At 39.0% G+C, this 18314-nt stretch overlaps 1 protein-coding gene across 1 annotated transcript in view; it reads left to right on the top strand.

The window, feature by feature from the left end:
• Nucleotides 1-16253, top strand: part of LOC126187666 (U4/U6 small nuclear ribonucleoprotein Prp3) — a 66578-nt gene extending 50325 nt beyond the window's left edge. Inside the window, exons 11-12 of the mRNA XM_049928895.1 lie at nucleotides 1342-1579; nucleotides 15837-16253. Of these exons, the coding sequence (XP_049784852.1) occupies nucleotides 1342-1579; nucleotides 15837-15989 (391 nt within the window). The 3' untranslated portion in view covers nucleotides 15990-16253. The remainder of the gene's footprint in view (nucleotides 1-1341; nucleotides 1580-15836) is intronic.
• Nucleotides 16254-18314: the final 2061 nt, after the last annotated feature.

The following is an 18314-nucleotide window of genomic DNA, read 5'->3' as shown; positions in this document are numbered from 1 at the left end:
CAAAAGGAATTTTATCCTAGAAAAATGGAATCTTAGGAATAAAATAATACAAACACATCAGCATTGTTGTTATTATTTTAAAAAATTCAGACATTTGTGATACTTAGCATGATATATGCTATTGAATAGGTTTGGTCTTTAAGTTTTAGCTGCTGATGTAAACGTATTTCCATATTTGTGTAGATGAGTCTGGTGTTAATCCAATCTCACTGACATGTATGTAATTATCATTTACAATTTTTTATAGTTTGTATGTTTCACCAGTAGCTGGTCTCATACTACTTACTGGCCTTTAATAACTTACTAGTGAAAACAGTCAATTTTTGACAAAATAATTTAATTGAATAGATAAAAAATTCCACTCAGCAAGCGACGGCAGAACACACACATAAAAGAGGGTTGTAATTAGACAAGCTTTCAGAACCAGTTTCTCCTCCTTCAGACAGAAGGGTTGAAGGGGAAGAAAGACAGGTGAAGGAAAAGGACTGGAGAGGTCAAGCAAAAGGGGTAGATTTCAGGAAAGTCACCCAGAACCACAGGTCAGGGGACACTGACCGCACAGGATGTGAGAATAGTCTTTCCTTATCATCCCGTGCAGTAAGTCTTCCCTGACCGGAGGTTCTGGATGACTATCTCAAAATCTACTCCTTTTCCTGTACCTCTCCAATTCTTTTCCATCCTCTTCAACCCTTCTGCCTGAAGGAGGAGCCACTGGCTCCGAAAGCTTGCCTAATTACAACCCTCTTTTATATGTGTGTTCTACTGCCACTTGATGAGTAGATTTTTTTATCTGTCCAATTAAATTAGATTGACATACATATTTTGTTTCATAGATTAGTGTAAAACTTCAAATGGAGAACCTGTAAATTCTCTTTCTGTGAATGATGCAGTTAATATTTGAAATAAATTATTGTACATGACATTTGTAAAATATAGTAAACTGTACCCTTTCATACCATGTCATTCATTTTTATAACACTCCATCACAAGGAAAAACCTCCACCCCTGGTAGCTGAGTGGTCAGCGTGACAGAATGTCAATCCTAAGGGCCCGGGTTCGATTCCTGGCTGATTCGTAGATTTTCTCCGCTCAGGGACTGGGTGTTGTGTTGTCCTAATCATCATCATTTCATCCCCATCGACGTGAAAGTCGCCGAAGTGGCGTCAAATTTAAAGACTTGCACCCAGCGAACGGTCTACCCGACGGGAGGCCCTAGTCACATGACATTTACATTTAAAAGGAAAAACAATTAAATCATAGCTATTTAAATCAAATTTAATCTGTTTAATGGATTTTGTTACTTTTTTGCAACTGTTAATGTCCTACATTATTTTGTTCCAGGGTAAATGAATTATCAAATCCTGCAAAGAAATATAAAGTTGAAACAAATGCAAAACAGTTATTTATGACAGGTTGTGTAGTCCTTTTTAAAGACTGTAATGTTGTAGTTGTGGAAGGTGGTGCTAAACAACAGAAGAAATACAAAAGATTGATGTTGAATAGGATAAAGTGGGAAGAAGATTCTGTGAAAGATAGTGAAGGAAACGAGCACCCAAACAAATGTGTGTTAGTGTGGGAGGTAAGTGCAGACAATGAAGTTTAGAAATGTCGTTGGCGGATATTATTACTTATTTGTGAAGGATTGTAATGTACACAATACAAGCTAAGATCCATGGTTTTGTAGGCATTAGGCATGATAGTCCATATAATTTTATTGTTCCCACTCTCTCTCTCTCTCTCTCTCTCTCTCTCTCTCTCTCTCTCTCTCTCTCTCTCTCTCTCACACACACACACACACACACACACACACATACACACACACACAGTGTTGCATCCAAGTGTTTTTCGTGAAACTTAAGTTGTTTTTCTATGTTTACATACATCATGTGCATGTGCGCGTCCACAGACATTGTTGTATCCCAGTGTTGCTCATTAAACTTAAGTAGATTTTCTACATTTACATGCATCATCTGCATAGGGTTTCTTACCATTCAGTTCACATATGGAACAAGCGAAGAATGAATGCTTATGTGCCCACTGCTCGTAGTCTAATCTTGCTTCCATGGACCCTACGGAGATGAATGTAGGGGCCATAGCGTATTCTTAGACTCCTTATTTGCAGTTTTGTGCACATAAGAGGGCAGGTGTGGCAAGGAGTAGTGTACCACAGTAATGTCATTCTGCCTGGTCATCCTGTAAGTGTTTGCTTCAAGGTACACAGAGAACATTTAGCATTGCTTTTCATGTTAGTATATGTATGGTGAAGTTACTTAACCAGTGTAATGCTCATTATTGGTGGCATAAAGCAAGCATGACAAATATTACATAAAGAAGTGGCGGAGGTATTTTCCCAGGCACATAAATTCTACTAGGGAGTGTCAGAAGCAGACACGCCAGTCTGGCATAGTGCCCCCAGTTTTGGCAGTTGCAAGAGTAGGCAACACGTGGAAGGTGAGGCATGGGACAGAGATGGAGGGTGCATTGGTGACACCCCAGGTTATCTCCTTCTCTCTTTGTGCAGAATGCTTCACATGCTGTCATCTTAAGTGCACATCACTATGGTGGTTATTTTCAAGACTTCATAGGCAGGGTCTTGTAGGTTAGTTGATCTAATAAAGTTTCTGCCAGTTCACATTTTTCAGCATTTCTGTGATTCTCTTTAGTATGTACAACAAACTGGTGACCATTCCTGCTAACCTACATTGTACTCATTCAGTATTCACTGTCAGTCCTATGTGGTATGTGCCTCACAAATGCTGGGAGCAGTCTGCTTTATAGGCTGACCGCCTTATCGCAGTATTTTACCAATGAACAGAAGTCTTCCAGTTTTGAACATGCAACCGTGTATAAGTTTCAATGGAGAAATACTACAGCAAACCAGTTGGCTGTGGTATTTCTCCATCAGAACCGAAGTTTGTCATTTGCTTGTTCAATGACAACCTTTCTGAACATTCCATTGCATATTCCCATAATTATTACACCTAGATATTTGTACGAATTGGCTGATTGCAATTCTGACTCGGTGATACTGTAGTCATCAACTGCTTTGTTTTTCAATTTTGTGAAGTGAACAACTTTACTTTTATGGTGAATTACCAGTCTTCCCACCAGCTTGAAATCTTGTCAAGATCTGACTCTATATTTATGTAGCTTTTGTCAAATAGTATTCATTACAGTTAAGCGCATCATCTGCAAAAGGTTATAAATATTTTCTGTGAAGTCATAGATGTATGTGTACGTGCACATTAAGGGCCATAGGACACACCTGAAATTATTACTACATCTGTTGACGAGTCTCCATTCAAGATAGCGAGCTGTGTCTTATTTACGAAGAAATCCTCAATTCACTCAGTTTTGTTTAATATCCCATTTGATTGCAGATTCATTAATAAGCTTTCATATGGTAATGAGTCAAATGTTTTGCAGAATTAGTGTGAGATGTTGCTATAATAACTACATAATATTTATACAAAGAAGGTGCTCACCATCTTCACATACTGATTTCAGCTAGAGAGCTGTTTGTGGTGAGCCAATCAATACAATAAATTCCTAGAAAAGTGCAGGGGCCAAGAGGAATGAAATGGCTGTAATTTCGTAACAAGGGAATTTAACATCCAGAGACACCTATTGGAGAAAATTAGTTACAGTATCCACAGTAGGTAATTTGGGAAGTTCGGTCACAGCCAGCAGACTCAGTCATAAGTGCCTCTGCAAAATTGTTATTGATAGTCCAGCCATCCTGGCCTAGAGCAACTACTGGTATTTTCTTGTCAGATTCATTGTTCTGCCACCTGTGATGATTAATTGATTCTCTGCACATATTTGACTACTTCTGTAATGATAAAATTCCAATAATCTACAACCTGCAGTTACATTTCCAATGTTGCATGGCTCAGTTTCCCCATTGTGAAGATCCATATGGCTTACCCTTTGATGATGATACAGCCTCTTCCTCCTTGTCCAAGCACCTTTGCTTTTCCAGCTGGCTGTTATAGAAATTGACTTGCAAGCACAGCTCTCTACGTAGTATCAGCACTTGAACATGATGAGCAGGTGTCTTACGGAAGTAGTGTGGCAATTGCAGCAACATCTGACATTGTGCTCAAGTAACATCTAAACAATATCAGAAATGCAGTCCCTTCTTTCACATTTTGCCAAATTTTGAAATTTATTGTATAGAAAAGTAGTGACGATATGAAGTCAGCAGTTGTGTGTGTGACACAGAAACTGCTAACAGATAGAAATTTGCATTTTACGATAAATGCAAATATAGTTGCACATTCTGCCTCAAAAAGCAAAAATACAGAATTATCTAACAGGTGCTGTTTCATTGCAGATTGTATCTAGATGATCAGTTTCATCAGGGATAGTTTGAAATAGTTTTATTTTCTGAATTTAATTATCACAGATGTAACCAGTTTTCTGTTCATGGTATAGCATATCATCTGGTGAAGCCCAGTTTGGAATGATAATGACATAAGAACGTGATAGCAAAATAAAAAGTGCACAATCACTATGATGTGTCACTGTGCTCGATGCTCTGGTGCAGTGCCAGCTCTGGGCAGTTGAATAGTGTCTATAAGGTACATCCCATGTAATATGGTTCAGTGGCACCCTCAGCATTGCATTTGCTCGACCCATTGCACCATTGCAGAGTTCAACTAGCGACAGGAGCTTTTAGGATGAGTCTGGTGACAAGCATACTGGTGGAGGCTATAGTCCCTCCATTGAAGATCAGATGTGCACAACTGCTCGGCAGTTACGTTGCACACATTAATAGCTCTCTTGAATATCCTAATTACCGTCTTCTTTTCCCAACTACGGAGGTTCACCTCCTGCATAGGTGGCCCAGGTCAGGGCTAATGATTGCAGTTCACGTGCGATCGCTTCTGTCTGAACTTGAGTCCTTCCCTTCCCCACCTCTCCTCGAGGTCCATTCACTTACACCTCCGTGGTGTAGCTGTAGGCTGAAGCTTTGCCTTGTTCTTTCGAGTGGCCCTAAAGACTCCGTTAACCCTGCGGCTCTCCGCTGTCACTTTCTCTCGATTCTTTAAGTGTTCTGGGGCTCTGAAGTGGTGTACACTGATGGCTCGATGCTGATGGTAATGTTGGCTCTGAAGTGGTGTACACTGATGGCTCGATGGCTGATGGTAATGTTGGCTTCGCCTTTGTCCACAAAGGCCATATTGAACAGCATTCTTTGCCTGATGGCTGCAGTGTATTCACTGCAGAGCTGGTGGCCATATCTCATGCATTCCAGTATATCCGTTCATGCCCTGAGGAATCGTTTCTTCTGTGTACTGACTCCTTGAGCAGCCTACAAGCTATCGACCAGTGCTACCCTCACCATCCTTTGGTGGTGTCCATCCAGGAGTCCATCTATGCCCTGGACCGGTCCCGTCGTTCAGTGGTGTTTGTGTGGACCCCAGGACACAGCATTCCAGGCAACGAACTGGCCAAACAGGCTACGCGGAAACTGCTTCTGCAGATGGGCATCTCTGAACCTGATCTGCGTTCTGACTTACGCCGTAGGGTTTTTCAGCTTTGGGAGACGGAATGGCATAACAGTACGCACAACAAACTGCGTGTCATTAAGGAGACCTTGAATGTGTGGAAGTCTTCCATGCGGGCCTCTCGCAAGGAATCAGTTGTCCTCTGCTGGCTCCGCGTTGGCCCCACTTGGGCGAGCCACAGTTACCTCTTGCGCCGTGAAGACCCGCCTCAGTGTCGGTGCGGTGCCCGCTTGACAGTGGCCCATACTCTGGTGCACTGTCCCGCTTTGACTGCACAGGGATGAAATCTTGTGTTACCGGACTCGTTGCTGCTCATTTTGTCTGACAACTCCTCATTGGCTGGTTTTTAGTTTTACATTTTATTCGTGAAGGCGGGTTTTATCATTTGATCTAAGCTTTAGTGCATGTCCTTTGTCCCTGTGTGTCCTCCACCCTAGTGCTTTTAGGGTGGAGGTTTTAATGTGTTGCAGAGTGGCTGGCTTTTCCTTTTTATTCTTGTGGCCAGCCAGCCACTGTAATATGCTTTGTTTTAATCTCTTCTGTTTCTAGCGTCTGTTGTTTTATTGTCCTCTTTTGTTCCTTGTGTTCGTTGCTTTTCCTTCGTTCTTGTGGTTTTTCCTTTCTTTCTGTTTTGTGTTATGTGTCTCATCTGTTTTATTCTCATACTTATGGCATTGTTTTATTAGAGACAAGGGACTGATGACCTCCCCCTCTTTTAAACTAACCAACAACCATGTAATACAACATAGTGCTCAGCTGTGATACCGAACAGCTCAGAGCACAGAAATGTGTGCATCTGGCTGCTAGCTACAGTTCAGAAGTTAATATAATGTGAATGCATTGAACATGATAGTTTTAAGTGGCAGGTGTTTTGAACTGATGTTGCATCAAGCACTGGTAGAGGTTGGGCCTGAACTATTTCTGTTTAAGGCACTGCCAGTGTCAGCAAGCAATTGTGCAGTAGCCATTACCAAATGCTCTTTGTGTGTTGCTCATTGTTTTCTTTTCTTACTTTGAAATAAGTGAAGATACCAATTATGATCCACCACTCCCATAACACCATCTGCGACTATACTGCAAACCACCATGTCTCATTGTACCAATTGTTAGGGTTTATTCCTGTTCAATTCACATATGGTGTGCGGGAAAAATTATTGTTGAATGTATCTGTGTGTGCAGTAATTGTTCCAATCATATCTTAAAGATTCCTATGTGAGCAATATGCAGGGATCTGCAGTTTATTCCAAGAGTAATGATTTAAAGCCAGTTCTTGGAACTTTGTTAACTTCTTCGGTACATTTTTCGTCTATCTTTAAGAGTCTTCCAATTCAGTTCCTTCAGTATCTCTGTCACTCTCCCAAGGATTAACCAGACCTGTGACCATTCGTGCTGCCCATCTGAATATGTTAAATATTCTTTCCACACACTTGAGTAATATTCTAGAACTGGTTGCATGAGTGATTTGTAAACAATTTTCAGTATAGATTGATTGCACTTCCCCAGTATTCTACCAATGAACTGAGGTCTACCACCTACTGTAGCTACTAGTGAACCTGTGTGATCATTCCATTTCATATCCCCACAAAGTGCTGCACACAGGTATTTGTATGAATTGGCCAATTCCAACAGTGATTCATTGATATTATAGTCATAAGATACTACCTTTTTTGAGTAGAGGGCAAAATTTTACATTTCTGAACATTTAAAGAAAGTTACCAATCTCTGCACCACTTTGAAGTCTTATCAAGATCTGACTGAATATTTATGCAGCTTCTTTCAGTTAGTACTTCATTATAGATAATTGCATCGTCTGCAAAATGCCTGATAATTAATATTGTCTGCAAGGTCATCAATATGCAACATGAACAGCAAGTGTGCCAACACCCTTCCATGAGGCACACCTGAAGTTACTTCTACATCTGATGATGACTCTCCATTCAAGATAACATGTTGCATCCTCCCTACCAAAAGGTCCTCGATCCAGTCACAAATTTCAGTTGGTACCTCATATGATCGCACTTTTGACAATAAGCATAGGTGTGGTACTGAGTCAATGAAATCCATGCTGATTGACATTGAGGAGGTCATTCTGTTCGAGATACTTCATTATGTTTGAGCTCAGAGTATGTTCCGAGATTCTACAACAAATCAGTAACAAGTATATTGGACAACAGGTTTGTGGATCACTTCTGCTACCCTTCTTGTTGACGAGTGCGACCTGTACCTGTTTCCAAGAACTGGGCACAGCTTTTTGTTCAGGGGACCTACTATAGATTGTAGTTAGAAGAGGGGCCAACTTAGCCACAAATTCAGTATAGAATCTGACAGGGATTCCCATTGAGCCTGGAGCTTTGTTCAATTTAAGGATTTCCACTGTTTCTCAACACCACTGACACTAATAGTTATTTCATTCATCTTTTCAGTGGTACAAGGATTAAACTGGGGCAATTCTCATGGGTTTTCCTTTGTAAAAGAATATTTGAAAATGGAGTTAAGTGTTTCAACTGTTGCTTTGCTACCCTCAATTTCAGTTCCTGTCTCATTCACTAGGGGCTGGGCACTAACTTTGGTGCCACTAACAGCCTTTACATATGACCAGAATTTCTTTGGGTCTGTGAAAGATCACTTGACAATATCCTGCTACAGTAGTCATTGAAGCCATCAAGCATTGCTCTTTTGACGGTGAAACCCTATTCATTCAGCATCTCTCTATCTATAACCCTATGCTTTGTTTTACATGTCTTATGCAGTAATCTGTGTTTCTTAAGAAGTTTCTTTATAGTGACAGTATACCATGGAGGTTTCCTCCCATTATGAACTGTTCTACTGGGTGCATATGTATCCAGTGTGTGGTCAACTATTCTTTTAAACTTGAGCCAGAGTTTCTCTATATGCTCTTGTTCTGTCCTGAAAGTCTGAAGTTCCTCATTGAGATATGTCACTGATGATTTTTTATCTAGTTTTCTTAGCATATATAACTTTCTGCTTGTTTTAGTTGTCCTTTGTACATCATTGTTGGCACAATCACGTCATGGTCTCTGATACCATTTTCAATGTGGACATCCTCAAAGAGAAGGGTTCAGCGATTCATTGGACAGATGTGTTACTTCTGCTTTCCCAGAAATGCAGAGCACTCTGCTGTCTTGCGAGAGGGAGGCGGGACTTGCTTCCCCCCTTTGCTTCTCCTCCTCTGGCAGTAATAATTGTAATTCATTTACAGTTGGTTGGACTGCTAGTTTATAGTGTTCAGACTAGAAACCAGACAAAACAAAACCTGTCAACGCATTTTGACCATGTCTAAATTCATCCCCTAACATGTGAATAATTTTCAGTTCTGTGTCTATACCTTGCCGTGTCAGTTCTGTCTGTACAGCATTCTACATTTTCAGGTCCCAACACATAGCCAGTCTGCATTTGGCACATTGTGTGGTGTTTCTAAATATGCTATTAGGTGGGCCATTTTGGATGCAGTAGCACTGCTGTCAGTCGATGATGCTACAGTGTGGCTGCAGTATGGCTGGGCAGTTTTTGCAGGTAGCTGCTGAGGGGTTGCCAGTGTTCTTCACCAAGGGTGGGAATATTTCATATAACAGGGCAATATCTCTATCCTCGTTTGAAAATGTTTTCCTCTGTCTCCAACCTCTGCTTCTTACTTCTCTCACCAACAGCACTGCAGTCATAGGTATGAATGAAAACAATACAAATTTGCTATTCTTTGAAAGATTTTTGTGTGCATTTGTATTGCCACATGTTTTCTTATTGTGAGTTTGTGGTTTACAGCAATGGAGAAGTGGACAAATAAGGAAACTGTTAATTTTATAAATGTGATATATCCACATCCAGAGCTATGGGGTGTCAAGATTAATGTATATAGATATTGGAATATGAAAAATCAGTTTATGAGCTGTTGCCAGTGAGTTCGGAATTACGCTTGATGACACACAACCAAAAATTCCATAGTCTTCGAAGCTAAGCCAGATGCGAACCAAAAAAATTGTGTAAGAGGAGTGAAATCATAGATGGCTCTTCATCCAAATGGTTTACATTTGATGCCGTGATGTTCATACTATCTCGAGACATACCTGAAACACATATTGATAGTGCTGGCGGATAAAAATAAAATTTTAAAAGAGTGTATTCTTCCCTTAATGAAAGTTCGTTACATGTTCCATAAAACATTTGATCAATTCTTTTATCAAAATGATGTGGGATGAGCCAGTTTACAGGATATGAATACAAAATTAGTGTTAACATTAATGAACACATTATTATTATTATTATTATTATTATCATTATTATTATTTAAATGCACAAGCTACCAGTTTTAAAAGGAAATTTATCCATGAAGCAGGAGGAGTTGTCCAGGAGAAATGACTTTAGATTAAATTTAAAATTTGCGTTACTGTCCGTCAGACATTTCATGTTATTGAGGAAATGTTCATATATTTCTGTTGCTGCATATTGAAATCCTTCCTGAGCCACTGATAGCTTCTATAATGGATAATACATGTCATCTTTTCCTGTAGTGCTGTAGGTGTGGACCTTACTGCTCTTGTCAAGCTGTAATGGATTATTTGTGACGAATTTCATTAGCAAATACATGTGTTCTGAAGGTGCAGTTAAAATGTCTGTTTCCTTGAAGAGGTACCTACGTGACATCTGTAGGTAAACACCACATATTATTCTTACTGCTCGTTTTTGTACTATCATTTCTTTCTTACTAAGTGGTGAGTTACCCCAGAAAATTATTCCGTAAGACATGGGTGAGTGGAAATATACAAAATATTTCAGGAGGTTAAGTTGTTTGTGTCCAAGATTAACAATTATATGGAGAGCAAAAGTAGCTGAACCCTCAAGCGGGATTGCCTACATATAAAGAGCACCAAGCACAAATAACATTGTTTTGTAACGTTCTGTTGTCGTTATACAATTACAAGCCTGCATCTATTCCTTCATTATTGCTTCAACTACCACAGTGTTGAGCTGTGTCGTTATACTCCCAAGTGAGCAGCAGACCCAGATTCCAAGCTAGCAGTACAACACCCTAAGGAGGCAATTGCCTGCGTGATTGTTAGTAATTGAATAAGTGTTGGGCAGGAACTGAAATAACTGTGCTGTTTAATGCACAAAGTGGGTCATTAATGTGTGGTAACACCTGTTTGCGGCAACAGAGTACAATGAAAGTTTATTTTATTATTGTTTAATTACACAATGATTAGCTCATCAAGTATAAGTTTATTTTATTGTTGTTTAATTAAACTGTGATTTTGCTCATACATGTGTATACTTTGGTAGCATAAATACAGCTGTCCTTTACATGTGTATGCCCTCTCGTTTTACGAAAATCAGTGCACCTGCTGGACGGTTACTGTATTTACTCGAATCTAAGCCGCACTTTTTTTCCGGTTTTTGTAATCCAAAAAACCGCCTGCGGCTTAGAATCGAGTGCAAAGCAAGTGGAAGTTCTGAAAAATGTTGATAGGTGCTGCCACAACTAACTTCTGCCGTCGAATATATGTAGCGCTACACAGGCATCCTTTGTAGGCACAAAGATAAATACTGGCGCCAAAACCTCTGCGTCAGTAAATAAAATTTAAAAACAAAATTGGAAGACGAGCTTTTTTTTCTCCGCCCGAGTTTCGACCACTGCTTTTTCATACACAATCCAACGAAGTAAATACAAATTCTGTATTGTTCATCTTCGAATTTCAATGTACTACGAAAATCCGACTGGTAATACTGAAATTTTTGTCAATATGGCCAACTCTACGTTCTGAATTTTTTCCTACCTGTGAGAAGAGATGGTTGCTAATAGGAACCTGATGAAATGTGAATCACATGCAGTATTCTCTTCACCATAAGAATAATACGAATATAAACATTTTGCCATGTATTCTTTCGTGTTTGCTTCTATCTCATTTAAATCCTGTCTGCCAAATAAACTAAGAAACTAGAGTGAGACAACAGCAAACGCGGAAGAATATACGTATCGTGTCATGTTTATATTCGTATTACTCTTATGCCTAATAGTGATACAGTCAGAAATGAAGCACGGCAACTGACTAGATTTTTAAATCTAAGATGACTAATTTCTGTGCAGAATTTGATGTACTAAAGAAGCGGCCGCAAAGATTTTCAAACGTAGAAAAATTTTCACCAAACTCTCGTTCAGAACATGTTCTATCATACACAGTCTATTATTTGGTTCTTGTTGATCATTATCAAAGAAAGCAGCAGTCTAAGTAACAACAAATAGCAGTCTCTTGCCATTGTTTCGCTAATGAGATGATTCCTCTCTTTTTTAAATTGTAGGCGGCGGTAGCGCGCACAAGAGCCTGCCATGCCGCGAGCAGCGACAGGCCGTAAACCCGCACTATCAGAATGCGACAAACAATGCATGACACAGTATAGTAATGCATTTTCAGCTTCGAGTGACTGACGTAAACACCTATAACATAGAAAACGGCACTTATCAGATCAAAGCAAAATAAGCAATCGATTCAAACCAGACGAAGCACATGAAAAAGGAAGGGTATCCGTATAAATACAGACGGAGCGCCTGACGCATAGCATGGTAAAGCTTAACTGCTAAGCTTTCGACTCGAACCAAACTACTGTAGCTGTATCGTCATTCATTCGACCTAAATTGTGTCTCATATTACAATGGACCAAGTTTGTTTCGATTTGGAGGTGCGGCCTAAAACTTTTCTCTCCCCTTGAATTTCGAGTCTCAAATTTCAGGTGCGGCTTAGATTTGGGAATTTTTTTTTTTTATTTTTTTTAATTTTTTTTTTTTTATTTTTTTTTTTTCCCCTTTATTTCGAGTCTCATTTTTCAGGTGCGGCTTAGATTCGAGTAAATACGGTAATAGTTTGAGAAGCTCAGTAATATTCAGACCCTCTACCAAAGCATTGAAGTACACACTTTTGGTACCATAAGGCTTGTTGATGAATAGTGAACTTTAAAGCGGTACATTAAACTTCTGCATGAATCGCATGAATCATGAACAACTAAAAACTGATGGATTATCTCCAATTGGGTTGTAACTTGTATACACTCTTTCATATCTTTATGGGTTTTAGAAATTCTCAGACAAACTATTTGTATGAGATAGTCGAAATCATGTTTCAACATTCTGCTAAAATTCAATATCTGGTATCCAGCATCAGTTCATTAGTTAAATTTTGTGAAGCATTCCACTTCCCTAAATAATAACAATTATTATTATATTTGCATCCTTGAAGCCTGATTCATCATCTTCTTTCTAACTTTGATTTCTTGTGTGGTGGAAAAGCTGTCGAGCCGCACTGACTTCCACTAGCTTGCGTTCTTTCATTTTGTGGCAATACTGTGATCCTTTGTAAACACTTCTGGCCTGGAAATATGTTGCTGGGCAGTACTGGCTGGTAATGTTGTAGTCATATGGCTGCAGTGTTGCCAGACGACATTGTCAGGATCATCATCATCATCAGTTATCTGCTATATTAGCAGGTCCTTTGCCTCTCCATTTTCTGCGATCCATTGCTTCCTTCTTAAGGCTGCTGTATGTTGTACCGTCCATCATGTCATCCAGTATCTGGAATCTCTTCCTTCCTCGCTTCCTTTTCCCTTCTACATAACCTTCTAAAACTTTTTATCAGTCCGTCATTCTTTCTTAATATATGCCCAATCCAATTTCTTTTTCTTCTCTTTATTACATCTAGTCTCCCACTCTTCTCAGTACCTCTTCATTTTTTACTCTGTCCATCCAACTTATTCTTTCCATCTTCCGCCATGTCCAGATCTCAAAAGCCTCCAGCCTTTCTCTGTCTTTTTTCCTCATAGTCCATGTTTCAGCGCCATATAGAAGAACACTCCATACAAGACATTTTATGAGTCCCTTTCTGAGTTATCTGTCCAGACCGCTGCAGAAGATTCTCCTTTTCTTATAAAACGCCTCTTTTGCCATTGCTATCCTTGTTTTAATTTCTGTGGTGCACTTCCAGTTGGTGTCTATCCTGCTTCCAAGATACTTAAAATTTTGCACCTGTTCTAGTGTTTCTCCATTCAGCACAATTTTTATTTCCTTATTTCCTCCTATTGCCAATACTTTTGTTTTATTTGTGTTAATTTTCATTCCATATTTTTTTCCGTTAGTTGCAATGGTGTCCACCAAATTGTCCAGGATATATTGTCAGAATATGCAATGTTTATGGCCCGTTGTATGTGCCTTAATAAATAAAGCAAATTATTAAGTGCTGCTTGACTCTTAACACACTCAGATTCCTTCATTCACAATAAAAACAGGCAACTGTGTAACACAAAAATCATGCAAATGTGTTTCTTTCCTAATGGTGCACTTACAAACCTGTTCTGCCAAATTCTCTTCTCTTTTTTTTCCAGTAAAGAATTTTAGGTAATGGGAGTGTCACTTTGCATAGAAGTGGTGCGTGCTGCTCACAGTTTTGTTTCATTATTACAGGGAGACTAGCTGGATGGCACAGTTTGGGCCACTTTATATCATTATCAGAAAGGGAGGATGTGTCCTTTAAGGCAGAGTTAATGAAAATCTCACTTGATATAGTCAAGGAGACATAGAAATTTGTTATTTTGCCACCTGTACTTGATACCTATACTGAATATGGCTATAATGCGATATATTATGAAACACTGTAGAAGTTGACATACAGTGATTTACTGAGTACCACTGTAGAACTTGGCAGGAAACATACAGAAAAAAATAATAAGTGATGGAAGAATCCAAGAACTCACTTAAATTACTATATTAACACCAGATTACTTCTTCTCTTTATGCTGAGACAGTATCAGTAACATGGATGACTTTCAATTATCCAGTATGTAGGTGTTATCTTCTGTCACTTGATAATGAATCTTACTAATCTTTGTTCTGTAATGTCGTAAAGTCTCTGAATTTATGTTTCAACATTAATAGTGGTTTTTATTGCTACTATGTTTTGAAGTTCCCAAACAGATGGATTCAGTTTCATGCCCAATGTTTTGATGTCTGATGTCTGACCCAGCAGGTTGAAGGACAGGTGACATGCACAAATAAGACCATCACTTTGAGCAACTGACTTAGGTCACTTAAAGTATTGTGTACAAAGCTGAAATTGTCTACTAAGCCTTACCCCTAAAAATGTGATGAATCAGTCACACTGAGAAAAGCCAGAGATCGCCAAGAATTTTATTGTTTAGTACCTTTTTTATTAATACATGAATTAATTGTATAATACATCTTTCCTGCACCTTTCAGAAACTCATGACAATCCTTTGGTGGTTCTTTGCATGTTTTTCTATGTCCTCACATTTAACTGAATAGACCAGAAGCTATTTGTTTAGCAGGCATCATCAGTTGTGTTCACTAACGTCAGTCGCCAGTGACTAATGTGTCTCAGCTACTGGTTGGGCCTTGGATTTTAATGCAACATTTCCTGTGTTGTCTTGTTGTGATAGATACACTCAAGGCAAGCCTCATCACTCTAATCATCAACTAGTATGATATAAAATAGAGAAGAGTTTTGCACTGAAACCTAGTTGGATTATAATGGTTTGTTAAGGCCTGATTTTTCATTTTGCAGCAGCGTATCTGTAACATAATGCAACTCTGGCACAAATATATAAGCACTGACATCTAGGCAAGGGATTAGTGTGCATTTGTGTCTTTCAGAATGTGCATGTAGTAAATGTGGAAAAATGAACTATAGCAATGTTATTACTGAGTGTTCCCACCACATGCTATTACTCATCTCTTGGCTGCCGAAGGCAAACAACGATAGACATCCATCAGAGAATGAACAATGTGTCTGTTGAAAACCACCATTGTGGAATGATCCACCAATTTCTGTGCTGCTGCTGCATAATAACACCAATTTCCCTGTTGCAAATGTCATAATGCAGAAGTTACACAAACTCAGGTGCGACACACTCGCACTCGCCCTGTAGTTCTGATCATTCATCATGTGAATATCGTGCCTTCACTTCCTTAAAAGAAAAAGAGCCTTAAAGGGTCAACGATTCCTGTCAGGCGATGATGTGCAGCAGGTAGGTGCAGATTTCTTCGTACAGTAGGACATGCTGTTCTTATACCTGAAGTGTCAGTGGGATGACTGCCTCATTGCTCACAGCGAGTTCACGTGATATACTGATTCTGGACAGTATGGCCTTCAAATGGAAACTTTTTGATATGGCCCCTTATGTTTATTAGTTGCTACTACTGATGAATTTTCTTGAAATGTTAGTTCATAAAAATTATTTATTGCTTTATGTAATATGCCCATTGTTTTTCTTCTCACATAAATAACTGAATTTTTGTTTTCTTTTCAGGGAACAGTAAAACAGAGAAATTTTGGGGAAATGAAATTCAAAGTTTGTCCTAGTGAAAAACTTGCACGGGAACATTTTAAAAAACATTCTGTAGAACATTATTGGGATCTAGCATACAGTGGTGCTGTCCTAGAAGCAACAGACGATGTCTAGTCATGAGTTCTCCGGACATGTGGAGAACATATTTCACATACGTAGTTGTTACAAACTACTCTAATAGTGAAAGCAAATAAATTATTGACTATTCATAAATTCATGTGTTTTATCGAAGTGGCTCAGATTATTATTGAAAGCAGTGAAACAGTTTACTGTTCTGTTCAAAAGATTTTTGTATTTGTTGAGTATATGTACATACAAAATGTATACTAAAGAATAAATTGTCAACATTGCCAATGTTATTGACATTGTCAGCATGAGGAAGTGTACATTATTTTCAGTGATAGGGTAAGGACAACTTGTGAACTGGAACAAAGAACCAAGAATATCAAGAAGAGAGTAGCCATTAGAACATGAAGGCTTCAGTTCAAAAGAATGCTGAAAGGTAATTAATTGCATCAAAAGGAAAATTTCCTTGACAAAATTGCTGGAAGAGAGAATGACTGTCTGCTAATTACCTTGAATAGGTGAAATTGTAAGTTGTGAGTGACAAGATGTATTATCCTTGCTTTTGAAACTGTTAGTTGCTTTTTCAGGTAGGAAGAAGGGATAGGCTGGGGTAATGTTATAGGGAGAGATATGTCAGTCAGACCCCAATATCAGAGGGATCTCCCATGTGATCCCTCAACCTGTGAGCTAAGTGACTTGCCCCCCTTTCTAATCACTCTTTCTTCCACAGGGATGGACTGTTTCAAAAGTTATGATGTCTGTTGTAGTACCGTATTTACTCGAATCTAAGCCGCACTTTTTTTCCGGTTTTTGTAATCCAAAAAACCGCCTGCGGCTTAGAATCGAGTGCAACGCAAGCGGAAGTTCTGAAAAATGTTGGTGGGTGCCGCCACAGCTTACTTCAGCCGTCGAATATATGTAGCACCACACAGGCATGCTTTGTAGGCACAAAGATAAATACTGGCGCCAAAACCTCTGCGTCAGGAAATAAATTAAAAAAAAAAAAGTGGAAGACAAGCTTTTTTCTCCGCCCCGAGTTTCGACCACTGCATTTTCATACATTATCCAACGAAGTAAATACAAATTCCGTATCTTTCATCTTCGAATGTAGCAGCATTTCAATGTACTACGAAAATCCGACTGCCAAGACTGTTTGGGATGTTTGTCAATATGGCCAACTCTACGTTCTGAATTTTTTTCCTATCTGTGAGACGAGTTGGTTGCTAATAGGAACTTTTACAAATTGTGAATCACATGCAGTATTCTCGTCACCATAAGAATAATACGAATATAAACATTTTGCCATGTATTGTTTCATGTTGGCTGCTATCTCATTTAAGTCCTGTCTGCCTAATAAACTACGAAACTAGAGTGAGACAACAGCAAACGCGGAGGAATGTACATATCATGTGATGTTTATATTCGTATTATTCTGATGCTTAATAGTGATACAGTCAGAAATGAAGCACGGCAATCGACTAGATTTTTAAATCTACGATGACTCTAATTTCTGTGTAGAATTTAATGTACTAAAGAGGCGCCTGCAAAGATTTTCAAACAGAGAAAAATTTTCGCTAAACTCTCGTTCAGAACATCTTCTGACATATGCAGTCTATTATTTGGTTCTTGTTGATCATTATCAAAGAAAGCAGCAGTGTAAGTAACAACAAATAGCAGTTTCTTGCCATTGTTTCGCTAATGAGACGATTCCTATCTTTTTTTCTTTTTTTTATTGTAAGCCATGCCGCGAGCGGCGACAGGCTGTAAACACGCACTATCAGAATGCGACAAACAATGCATGACACAGTACAGTAATGCATTTTCAGCTTAGAGTGATGTAAACACCTATAACAAAGAAAACTGCGCTTATCAGATCGAAGAAAAAATAAGCAATCAATTCAAACAAGACGAGGCACATGGAAAAGGAAGGGTACCCGTATAAATACGGACGGAGCGCCTGACACTTAGCAATGGCTATCTGGTAAAGCTTAACTGCTAAGCTTACAACTCGAACCAAACTACTGTAGCTATATCGTCATTCATTCAACCTAAATTGTCTCATATTACATTGGACCAACTTTGTTTCGATTTGGAGATGCGGCCTATAACTTCTCTCTCCCCTTGAATTTCGAGTCTCAAATTTCAGGTGCAGCTTAGATTCGGGAAAATTTATTTCCTTGATTTCGAGTCTCATTTTTCAGGTGCGGCTTACATTCAAGTGCGGCTTTAGATTCGAGTAAATACGGTACTTGAAATTTTGCATCCTGATGGTAGTTAATGGCCAGCCATTCTGTCTCCATGTAATTTTATAGTTGCAATAACATAAGCATGAATGAAAAATAATCTTCTTGTTCTAAATCAGTACAACAGTCT

This window comes from Schistocerca cancellata, chromosome 5 (assembly GCF_023864275.1).
Source record: "Schistocerca cancellata isolate TAMUIC-IGC-003103 chromosome 5, iqSchCanc2.1, whole genome shotgun sequence".
Taxonomy (NCBI): Eukaryota; Metazoa; Arthropoda; class Insecta; order Orthoptera; family Acrididae; genus Schistocerca; species Schistocerca cancellata.
The sequence above is the reverse complement of the archived record's forward strand: the minus strand, read 5'-3'. Positions and strand labels throughout refer to the sequence as shown.